This window comes from Chanodichthys erythropterus, chromosome 13 (assembly GCF_024489055.1).
Source record: "Chanodichthys erythropterus isolate Z2021 chromosome 13, ASM2448905v1, whole genome shotgun sequence".
Lineage (NCBI taxonomy): Eukaryota > Metazoa > Chordata > Actinopteri > Cypriniformes > Xenocyprididae > Chanodichthys > Chanodichthys erythropterus.
Window position 1 is genome coordinate 10,982,618 of NC_090233.1, and position 11,376 is coordinate 10,993,993.

General features: G+C 38.6%; 1 protein-coding gene across 3 annotated transcripts; it reads right to left on the reverse strand.

Moving 5' to 3' along the window:
• Positions 1–1,609: 1,609 nt before the first annotated feature.
• unga (uracil DNA glycosylase a) lies at positions 1,610–10,969 on the reverse strand. 3 transcript variants are annotated; one of them, XM_067406839.1, is made up of 7 exons: positions 10,808–10,969; positions 10,044–10,273; positions 9,861–9,956; positions 7,712–7,809; positions 5,225–5,313; positions 2,189–2,367; positions 1,610–2,039 (listed from the first exon to the last, which is right to left on the reverse strand). In XM_067406839.1, the coding sequence occupies exons 1-7, from the start codon at positions 10,884–10,886 to the stop codon at positions 1,899–1,901; spliced, it is 912 nt and encodes a 303-aa protein (XP_067262940.1). In that variant the 5' UTR covers positions 10,887–10,969; the 3' UTR covers positions 1,610–1,898. The 3 variants fall into 3 exon arrangements, with proteins under 3 accessions (XP_067262940.1, XP_067262939.1, XP_067262938.1); XM_067406838.1 differs by having other exon boundaries at positions 10,044–10,232; positions 10,803–10,969; XM_067406837.1 differs by lacking the exon at positions 10,808–10,969 and having other exon boundaries at positions 10,044–10,569.
• Between the last annotated feature and the right edge of the window lie 407 nt (positions 10,970–11,376).

Here is an 11,376-nt window from a genome sequence, read left to right on the forward strand (position 1 = left end):
AAAAATGAGGCACTGACAATGTTTTTCATGTTTGATACTGTTTAGCTGCTTGCTTTTAAGCAATCTATTGAATAAAGTGCTATATGAAGACATGACGTGACTGGAGTGCAAATTTGCAGAGCTAGTGCATAACATCGAATGTTATGATCAGACACTTTTCTTATGCTTTCTATAATAAATGCTTGCTGTTTTCTCATTTTTGTTGTGTTTATTTTGTTACTGAGAAGAAAGTGCACTGCACCCATTTACATATTCATCTAACCGTCGCTCTCAGCAGTGTGGGCGGCGTCAGATGTTCACGCATTTCAAACTTCGTTTTACCCCTAAACGAAGAAGAAAAAAAAAAAATAGTTTGAAGTATACCGGGGCCTTAAGGGTCTAATCTAGAGAAACGATCGGTCATTTTCGAAAAAAATACAACTGTACAGTGTATATGCTTTATAAACACAAATTATCACCTTGAACGTACTTCCGGTTTCCGCATTCTTCAAAAAGCTTACGCTGAATGTTCTACGCGTTCCCCATTCTACTTACGGAACAAACGCAGCACCAGTTCCATTTTTTCCATAAGTTGAATAGGGAAGGCGTAGGACATACAGCGTAAGCTTTTTGAAGAATACGAAAATACGGTTTTGGCGAAAGCACTTGCGAGGCGATCATTTGTGTTTATAAAGTTTATACATTTACAGTTTTTTCGAGAATGGCCGATCGTTTCACTAGATAAGACTCTTATTCCTCGTCTGGTATCGTTTAAAGCTCTTTGAAGCTGCACTGAAACTGTAATTTTGACCTTCAAAATTACAAAATAGAGTCCAGTGAAGTCCACTATAAGGAGAATAATCCTGGAATATTTTCATCAAAAACCTTAATTTCTTTTCGACTGAAGAAAGAAGAACATGGACATCTTAGATGACATGGGGGTGAGTAAATTATCAGGAAATTTTATTTGAAAGTGAACTAATCCTTTAAGTTTTAAACATGGATATTGTTTCACTTTAGAAGGCCTTTATTAACCCATTGGAGTCGTATGGATTACTTTGATTATGGATGGATGCATTTTAATTTTGCTTCAAAATGTGCAAAATTGCTAATCCTGGCTTAATCTAAGCCCTGTCTGTGAAACCGGGCAGTGATGTTCATTGCTGAAAAAGCAGCGTCGCGATATTACATATCGCATATCTTAAATACATATACATGTATTAAATATCGATCTGGCTTTGAAGAGCACTAATAGTCTATCACAGTCTTGGGGGTGACACATAATAAGTAACGCAAGTCATGTGATCAGATTACTCTTTTCAAGTAACTAGTGAAGTAATGCATTACTTTTAAATTTACAACAAAAACAGAGTTACTTTTTCAAATAAGTAACGCAAATTACTTTGTTTTCCAATTTATTGACTGACAGCTCTCCTGTTCACATCGCATTACTTTCCATAAAAAGTAACTGAGTAACGCAATTAGTTACTTTTTTTAGGGAGTAACGCAACATTGTAATGCATTACTATTAAAAGTTACTTTCCCCAACACTGCTCTATAGTTAAACACACAAATTTAGATTGACAAAGCAAGGGCACATAACATTCAGTAGAAAAATAGTTTATTGTGTTAACAAACATAAACACGAAAACATTCACTGTTGTTAGTGTTGTACATTTGAATACATAAAAGGGATAAATGCAGAAAAGTAGATGGAAATGAACAGCGATAAAGTTAAAGTAATTAAAATAAACTATTTACCTACTCTTAGAGTATGGAAAACATTTATTGGAAAGGAAAATATATACATGTATTCAAAACCAACACACTGATCACTTTTTGCAGGAAACGAAATAAAAACAAACAGGTTACTTTTGAAACAGGACAAACAGCATTCCATCTACAAGACAGGGAAACCATCACAAAGCGCTCCAGTCTATGGGCTTCTTTCCTGACTTCTTTAGCAGTTCATTGGTCTTTGAGAAATGTTTACATCCGAAGAAACCACGGTGAGCAGATAGTGGCGAGGGATGGACAGCTTGCAGAACATGGTGTCTTTTCTACCAGTCAACAATCAGGAAACAATTAACTTTTGGAATATTTATCAGATCTACTGGCATATATTTTCATAAATTTAAGCTGGAAATTCTAGATATTCAGTTATGAACTGAAACAATCACACACATCAAGTTCTAGATTTCCAACATACCTTGTTAATTGCAGCCCCTTTCTTTTGAGCATAAGAGCCCCAGAGAAGAAAAACAAGACCCTCCATGTTAGTGCTGAGCCAGTGTACCACAGCATCTGTGAAAATCTCCCAGCCCTTGTCTTTGTGAGAGTTGGCCTGGTGTGCACGCACAGTCAGCACAGCATTCAGCAACAGAACTCCTACAACAGACATTTATTAAGGGTTGTCATGAAACATTACATGCACAGGTTAGCTTGTATGACTATGCAATATAACAACAGTAGACAGAATAGACAGAATTAGCCTAAATTAAAGGGGTCCTATGATGCTTTTTTATTTTTCAAATTTCTTTTGTGTAAAGTTGCTGTTTGAAGGGTTACTTCACCCAAAATTTAAAATTAGTCTCACGTCTAGACTCACGTATGACCATTACCAGAAGCCAGTGATTATAGTTTATGAAGTTATCAATATGGATATTTTTCTAAAAAAAAATAAATAAAATAAAATGCATCGCTTCTATTTAGAAGGCCTTTATTAACCCCCTGAAGTCAATTATGGATTACTTTTATGGTGGATGGATGCACTTTTTTGGGCTTCAAAATCTAGGGTACCATTTACTCCCATTATAAAGCTTGGAAGAGCCAGGATATTTTTTAATATAACTCAGATTGTGTTTGGCTGAAAGAAGAAAGTCATATACACCCAAGTTGGGTTGAGGGTGAGTAAATCATGGGATAATGTTCATTTTTGAGTGAACTAACCCTTAAAAATAAAATAAAAATGCTCTACAAAGTTACAAAGCACAAAGTCCCTTCAGTGGGAGTTCTTCTGTTTCTTATCTCCCTGAAATGCCTCCATTGTAGTGGAGGCGGAAACGAACATGTCTCAATGATCCTCATTTAAATAATTCCTGCCCAAGGCATATGAAAATATAAAGAGGCGGGTCCTGGTTGATTTGCTTTAGCAGTATGTTGAAACTTGAGGCTATGGTAAGGGGCGTAACATTTCCCAAACACGTTTGAAGCAGATGACCAATCACAACACAGGTCCAGCAGACCAATCAGAGCACACTGTGGTTTTCAGAAGGAGGGGCTTCATAGAGACAAGAACTAAACAGGGCAGCGTTTCGCAAAAGCATCGTAAGGGATGTTGATCATAGACACAATGGGTGCCAATGGTTCTATGAACTACTTAAGCTTACGATGCTTTTGAGAAATGCAGCCCTGTTACTGACAGACTTGGAAGAGAGGTGCTGCAACAATGTAAAATGTGTAAAAAGTTTTTTTTTTTAATAACTTTCAAGCATGAAAACCGGTTCTAGTAGAGCCAAATCAAGACTTTGTAAAAGGGCACACTAGGTCAGATGGGAGGAAAGTATTTTTGAGGGACTGGCCAAAATTTTCTTATGATTTGTGCCTGATAAATTGTAGCACCCAATAATAATTATAACAGGTAAAGGTGCCATTTTGCTTCCTCACTTTAAAATTTAAAATAATGGATAGATCAGACATTTGTCCTGACTTACAAAATGACCACATAGAGACTAACTAACTGCTGGATAATAGATAAATTCATGTGAATTGCAAAACAACTGGTAACATGAATTACTGATTCAGAAGATTGAGTTCAAGTAGAAAGTAGTATGTTTTAGTGAAAAGTGACGTGTAGCCAAGTATGGTGTCCCATACTTGGTATTTGTACTCTGCATTTCATCCATCCAAGTGCACACACACAGCAGTGAGTATTAAACACGCACACACACACACAGCAGAGGGCAGCCATTTTGTGCCGCAGCGCCCGGGGGTGATTGCAGGTTAGGCCTTGCTTTCACTCTAATGAGAGTGGAAGAGAGCACTGTTCATACACACCATCCACCTGCATTTCCTGCCAGTACTGAGACTCAAACCCACAACCTTGGGGTTACAAATCCATTAGGCCACAACTGCCCCCTTTTACTTCGTATTATGTTAATATACAATAGTGCCAGACCTACAATTTGATTTGTTCATATCTTGCACTGGTTCAATGCTCCTTTCCTCCATTTCTTTTATATATTCTTTTGAATTTTTTAACTTATATTTTCAGAGTGAGAGAAGACAGGAAGGAAGGGGAGAAGAGAGAGGACAACAGGATCAGGAAAGGACCTTGAGCCAGTGGGGCCAGTTGCATGAACATAGCTTCTATTTTCATGTCTTAACTCTTTCCCTGCCGGCGTTTGCTAAAAAAAGTTTCCAGCCAGCACCAGCATCTTGATCACATTCACAGAACTTTCATGGTCCCCAGAATATCTTGTTGTATGAATATGTAAATAGTCAATATATCAAAAGAGAGAACAGAGCAAAACTTGTTCTGTGGGTAAACAACAAAAATAAAAAAATTGCAAACAGGTGAGAAAATCGTGTTTTTATCAAATACTTTGTCAGACCCAATTCAAAATGAGTAGATTGAGTCCATTCATATGCCTCTTTGTGGTTTCGACAATATTTCTCACTAACGCTAGGCAGTTTTGATTTATATGTTGTTGAATGTTCGATGATTACGTTAGCTTACGTGTGCGCAAGAATTTAGAAGCTTCTAGCCACTCCTTTTGGTTTACCCAGATCTTCTTGTTTGCTTGTTTTTGGATCCGGAGATACTATACTATTTCAGAAGTTATAACAGCGAAACACAGATATAAGTCATCAATGGTGGGAAATCTTAAAGAAAAAATTAATGACTAACTTGTAAGACAAGTCCAAGCAGTTTATGCAACCAGCCACAGAACTCGAACTGCGTCACCAGAAGCGTTAATGCATCATATTTTACAACATCACCTACAACAATATGGCTGACAGTCTGTTGGATTTTATGACTTTCCACAATTTTCCTTTCACCATGTAATCTTTGTTTTTCTTACTGATTATTGTGCAATGAAATGTGGTTATTGCAGACAAAAAGTGTAATTTCTAAACCAAAATCTGCACTGACAGCACTGGTCATAAGAGTCTTTCTTGACATATCTTGCAGTGCCATCATTACAGTGTATGCCATAAAAAGGAGAAAGCAGGGGAAGCACACCTTGATTTGCCCATCCAGTAAGATCTCCATGACCGGGTTGCTCAAAGCCGTCGATGTCTGAAGCCAGTTCTTTGAATATGTTCACCAAGCTGCGAACAGCAAAAGTGTCATAAAATCAATGCATCCAAAAACAAAGAATCATCTAGCCCTTATAATAATGTGTAACATTCTTGTGCTTATATGTTCAATGACATTCAAAATAATGGGTTTAAATTAAACATATAAGCTTCCAGAATATAATTTGTCAAACAGTGTCTTGTAAAATTGTCTTCTACAGTTAAGAACCTGAGTGTTATGTCTGATAGGAATGTGTCTTTTGACTACCTTTCTTAGGGGACGTTTACACAACACCATTTTCAACTAAAAACGGAAAACTTTTTGGCCGTTCATTTACACGACAACAGCTTTTTGGGGGTCTGAAATTGCAATCTTTTGAAAACGGATTTCAAAGTGCATTTTTGAAAACGATACCGTAATCATCTCCATGTAAACTACAAAATCACAAAATTGTGAAAACGGTGACGTCACGTGCACATATATTACGCGTTTAGTCTATAGGCACGTAGTGTATAGAAATAGAATACAGTCTTTTTAGTCTTTTTCACTGATTCGTGTGAATGGGGATCATTTTGATAATGGTTAAACTTTTCCATTTTTAGTACATCATTGTCGTATAAACATACCCTTTAACTTTAAGGTTCTTATCGAGGTCACCAGGCCTGCCTTGAACCAGCCGGATTTTCCAAACCTAAACCTGCATAACATTCGCGAGAGTTAATTTACAAAAATAGCTGTCACGGTCCCGCAGAGTCAGTGACTGTACATATTCAGACAGTCATCCATGTTTAATAAATCCCTCCTAAAATGTGCTAGCTTACGCTTGTCAACATTGCCTCCAGCTAAGCCCCGCCCACCAGGAAACGTTGCAATGTTTACAAACTTTTAAGGGGTCTTTAACGTAGGGCTGGGCGATATATCGAATGCTTTTGTCGCGCGCATTCCGTCAGTAAAGCCGGTTCCCTGATTGCCACTAAATCGTCATCACCTGCTTTCAAATGAAGCGGCATTTAATAGACAGAGCCGTAGTTCACTGATAAGCCACGCAATATCGTGTTCAATATCGATATGAATCGCCGTCGATAATGAACGCGATATTGCGTGGCTTATCAGTGAACTACGGCTCTGTCTATTAAAGGAACACTCCACTTTTTTTGAAAATAGGCTAATTTTCCAACTCCCCTAGAGTTAAACAGTTGAGTTTTACCATTTTCAAATCCATTCAGCTGATCTCCGGTTCTGGCGGTACCACTTTTAGCATAGCTTAGCATAGTTCATTCAATCTGATTAGACCGTTAGCATTGCGCTTAATGACAAAAGAGTTTTGATATTTTTCCTATTTACCACTTTACTCTTCTGTAGTTACATCGTTTACTAAGACCGACGGAAAATAAAAAGTTGTGATTTTTCTAGGCTGATATGGCTAGGAACTATACTCTCATTCTGGCATAATAATCAAGGAACTTTGCTGCCGTATCATGGCTGCAGCAGTGCAATGATATTACGCAGCGTCTCTCACATACGTCTCCATGGTTGCAAGGCACGTTCCCTGTGCAAGCAGGGGCTCACAGGCGCTGCGTAATATCATCGCACTGCTGCAGCCATGGAACGGCAGCAAAGTTCCTTGATTATTACGCCTGAATGAGAGTATAGTTCCTAGCCATATCAGCCTAGAAAAATCACAACTTTTTATTTTCCGTCGGTCTTAGTACATGATTTAACTACAGAAGAGTGAAGTTTTAAATAGGAAAAATATCAAAACTCTTTGGTCATTTTTAAGCGCGATGCTAACGGTCTAATCAGATTCAATGAACTATGCTAAGCTATGCTACAAGTGGTACCGCCAGAACCGGAGATCGGCAGAATGGATTCGAAAACGGTAAAACTCAACTGTTTAACTCTAGGGGAGTTGGAAAATTAGCCTATTTTCAAAAAAAAGTGGAGTGTTCCTTTAAATGCCGCTCCATTTGAAAGCAGGTGATGGCGATTTAACGGCAATCAGGGACCGGCTTTACTGACGAAATGCGCGTGACAAAAGCATTCGATACATCGCCCAGCCCTACTATAACGTGATATTTTATTCAGTTGTAGGGGTTGTTTTGTTTAATGAGAGCTTAGATAATCAGGCCAATATACAAAAGTTATACAAAAGTTTCATAAAACATTTCTACAAATTTATATCATTTATTTATATCATGTAAAACCAATTAGACACTGATTCATGGTTCACAGAAATTGCCCCCTAGCTGCGAACCACTGAAATTTCAAAATTGCTCCGAATCACTGGTTTAAAATAAATGGTTCAAAACAAATCAATTACCAATTGATACACATCACAACATCCGTAATCTGTAAAGCTGTTTTGAAATGATGTGAATTGTGAAAAGCGCTACAAAAATAAACCCTGACTTGACAACTGCAAGACAATACCTTGGTGGAGGTGGCACAGGTCTCTGAACGCTGAAGCAAAGCCCATGAGCCTGGTTTGGCCCATGATACGGGTCCTGGCCAAGTATCACAACCTTTACCTAGCATCAAAAGAAAAAAAAAGAAAAAATTATAAAAAGGTTCCAGACAGTTTTTTTTTTTATTATCATTTTTTTTTTTTTAAGTGCTGCATGATGCCATTTCAAGCAACCCAAACAGACCCTTTTCTCAGACTATAGACGCCTTTCCACCGTCCGGTCGAACGGTTCTAAGAACAGTAAGGAAATGTTCCAGTTATATTTCCACTTCAGCTTAATTCAGCACAGCACAATCACAAACCGCTCTTGGCCCAATATTCTCAGCACGGTTGGCTATGGTTGGCGTGTGCGTGAAGTGACGTCGCCACTCAGGATTGGTCACTTGTCTTTTGTCTGGCTAACCAGTTTCTCTGTAGTTAATAAAATTAAAAGCAATATCTGATCATCCTTTATAATGCAGCTGCTATTTACATCTCATCTCTTCTCTGATGACATGTTTACTGGTGGCGTGAGGGTTGGACAACCCGTCACTCACATGAGATCCACCAATAGCAAACCACCACTATCCAATCAATTCCCCATGGACAAAAAGTTTTCTTACTCGAGAAGCCGTTTCACTCAGATATACGTCACAATAGGGTAGAAAATACTAATCGCAACGTCCATTTCATACAGACTTTAAAGATGTTTTCCAAATGTCTATTTAACATCTGACTGGAAAGGTTTTAGTAAAGCATTGCTGATGCGCAAACTCAAAAATACATGTTCCAGTTAAAAATGTGCATATCAAAACGAGATCTTTGCGAAGTATACGTGTCATCTCATATACACCGATCAGCCATATCATTATGAGCACTGACAGGTGAAGTGAATAACACTGATTATCTCTTCATCACGGCACCTGTTAGTGGGTGGGACATATTAGGCAGCAAGTGAACATTTTGTCCTCAAAGTTGATGTGTTAGAAGCAGGAAAAATGGGCAAGGATAAGGATTTGAGGGAGTTTGACAAGGGCCAAATTGTGATGGCTAGACAACTGGATCAGAGCATCTCCAAAACTGCAGCTCTTGTGGGGTGTTCCCAGTCTGCAGTGGTCAGGATCTATCAAAAGTGCTACAAGGAAGGAACAGTGGTGAACCGGCGACAGGGTCATGAGCGGCCAAGGTGGGGAGCGAAGGCTGGCCCGTGTGGTCCGATCCAACAGACGAGCTACTGTAGCTCAAATTGCTCAAGAAGTTAATGCTGGTTCTGATAGAAAGGAGTCAGAATACACAGTTCATCACAGTTTGATGTTTATGGAGCTGCATAGCCTCAGATCAGTCAGGGTGCCCATGCTGACCCCTGTCCACCGCCGAAAGAGCCAACAGTGGACACGTGGACACAACTGGACCTAGGAGCAATGGAAGAAGGTGGCCTGGTCTGAAAACCGGGATGCACTATGGGAAGAAGGCAAGCCGGCAGAGGCAGCGTGATGCTTTGGAAAATGTTCTGCTGGGAAACCTTGAGTCCTGCCATCCATGTGGATGTTACTTTGACACGTACCACCTACCTAAGCATTGTTGCAGACCATGTACAACCTTTCATGGAAACTGTATTCCCTGGTGGCTATGTCCTCTTTCAGTAGGATAATGCTCCTGCCACAAAGCAAAAATGGTTCAGGAATGGTTTGAGGAGCACAATAACAAGTTTAAGGTGTTGACTTGGCCTCCAAATTCCCCAGATCTCAATCCAATCGAGCATATGTGGGATGTGCTAAACAAACAAATCCGAATCATGGAGGCTCCACCTCACAACTTACAGGACTTAAAGGATCTGCTGCTAACATCTTGGTGTCAGATACCACAGCACACCTTCAGGGGTCTAGAGGAGATGGGTCAGGGCTGTTTTGGCAGCAAAAAGGGGACCAACACAATATTAGCAAGGTGGTCATAATGTTATGCCTGATCGGTGTATGTGCTATCAGGGCATAACTGTGAAGCTAATAGACATTGAAAAACAATTTTGCCTTCATGGGGTCTTTAAAGCAAAATAAAGAAGATAAGATCTCTTTGCAAACGATATGCTTTTGAACATAGTTCAACCTGCCTTACATATGAACATGACATTCAACTCACATCTTTTATGTCACATGTTCGTGTCCAGGTGAAAACTTCATGTGAAGGTGGATAGATGGTGTGTTTTTTCCTCTCCTCAGCAACAAAAGACATCAACTGCGAAAGAGAAACAATGTTGTATTACTCTTCTTTTATCAAGAGTTAAAATGAAAATAATTTTTCATGTGTTAGTCAGTCACTTACTGACTTAAAGTAGTTCTTTCCGAACTCAGCGTTGAGCGCTTTCTTCCAGCTCTCTCCGATCCCGTCCGGAGCAGGATGGTGCGCAGCGAGCCGTTCCAGAGCCGCCTTTTTGTTTCTGGAGATCCGTTCAAGCTGCTCCGGACTCAGTGATGGAGAGAATGTATCGCTCTCCAACTTTTGCTTTTTCCCCTGAGGCGATATTTTAACGTATTTGGTTGAATTCCATGTTCGTTTGGCCAAAAGGGTCGGAATTTGTACATTTAAAAAACTAAGACAAGCTATATTTGAAAACATTGTCTATTTAGTATAGTATGTCATTGCATGTCTATTCCAGTTTTGATGCCAATAGAGAGCCTGAAATGGACTCAAATATATAGTAACCCATTAACGCTGCACGATATGAGCTGCAGTCACGACCAGAATTCGTGAAATTGATTTATAATCAACTAAAATATGCTAAACTGACATGTAAGTTACTTTGTTTACACTATCATTTTAGCTGTATGTTGTTTGAAGTGATCGGCGTTAGCTTTCGTTTATCAAGTGACGTAAAACCACTTCCGTAATTGTGCAAACTACATTTCGCGGGAAGGGGGAAAAAGTAAAATAATATGTCAGTTAGAGCTAAATCTTATTTTCTCGCGAATGACAATATGTTCAACATATAAATAAAGCAACACCACTTTCATTCATATTTCAGGCGAAATGTGTCGATATTATGACTTACACCAGAATAATAATAAAGTGTGTTTTACTCACATCATCTCCTGAAAGAATCTCGTCCAGATTTCTTTTTTTGGACGCTGGCGAAAAGAACGACTTGATACTCTTCTGTCCGATCATTTTCACAAATAAAACGGGTATTAATACGAAATAAACTTTAAAAGAGCAATCCTCGAGGTATGGGGCGCGTGAAGAGTTATAACTCCCGCCAGACGTCTGTGACGTATACACTGACGTGATGACGCAACATATTCCTCGTGTTTTGGGTGACAAAAAAAGATAAAAAAAAAAAAAGTTGTTACATTTAAAACTTCACATTAATGTTAGCCTTGTAATAGCACACTTTCTAAGTATTCAAAACTATCGAGGGAAAAAAAGCTCTTTCTGTTATTCACATCTTTTTTTTTTTTTTTTGAATGTGTTTGTCCCATAGACTGTAAGTTAGGGTTTGTCCAAACATTTTGTAAACATCAAATGTACCTATCTCTCCGGGAAAAAAAAAGAATATATATGTATAAACATGTTTTTTAAAATTACAACACAAACGCTTGGATTCAGTCTATTTGGATACAAAAAAAAAAAAAAAAATATATATATATATATATATATA

Bases quoted from the DNA above. Each gene is read 5' to 3' on its own strand.
- unga (XM_067406839.1), bottom strand. From the start codon at position 10,886: ATGATCGGACAGAAGAGTATCAAGTCGTTCTTTTCGCCAGCGTCCAAA. The intron at 9,957-10,043 runs GTAAGTGACTGA...TCTCTTTCGCAG, and splicing joins GAAAGAACTACTTTAAGTCA to TTGATGTCTTTTGTTGCTGA. The intron at 2,040-2,188 runs GTATGTTGGAAA...GTTGACTGGTAG, and splicing joins AAGGGGCTGCAATTAACAAG to AAAAGACACCATGTTCTGCA.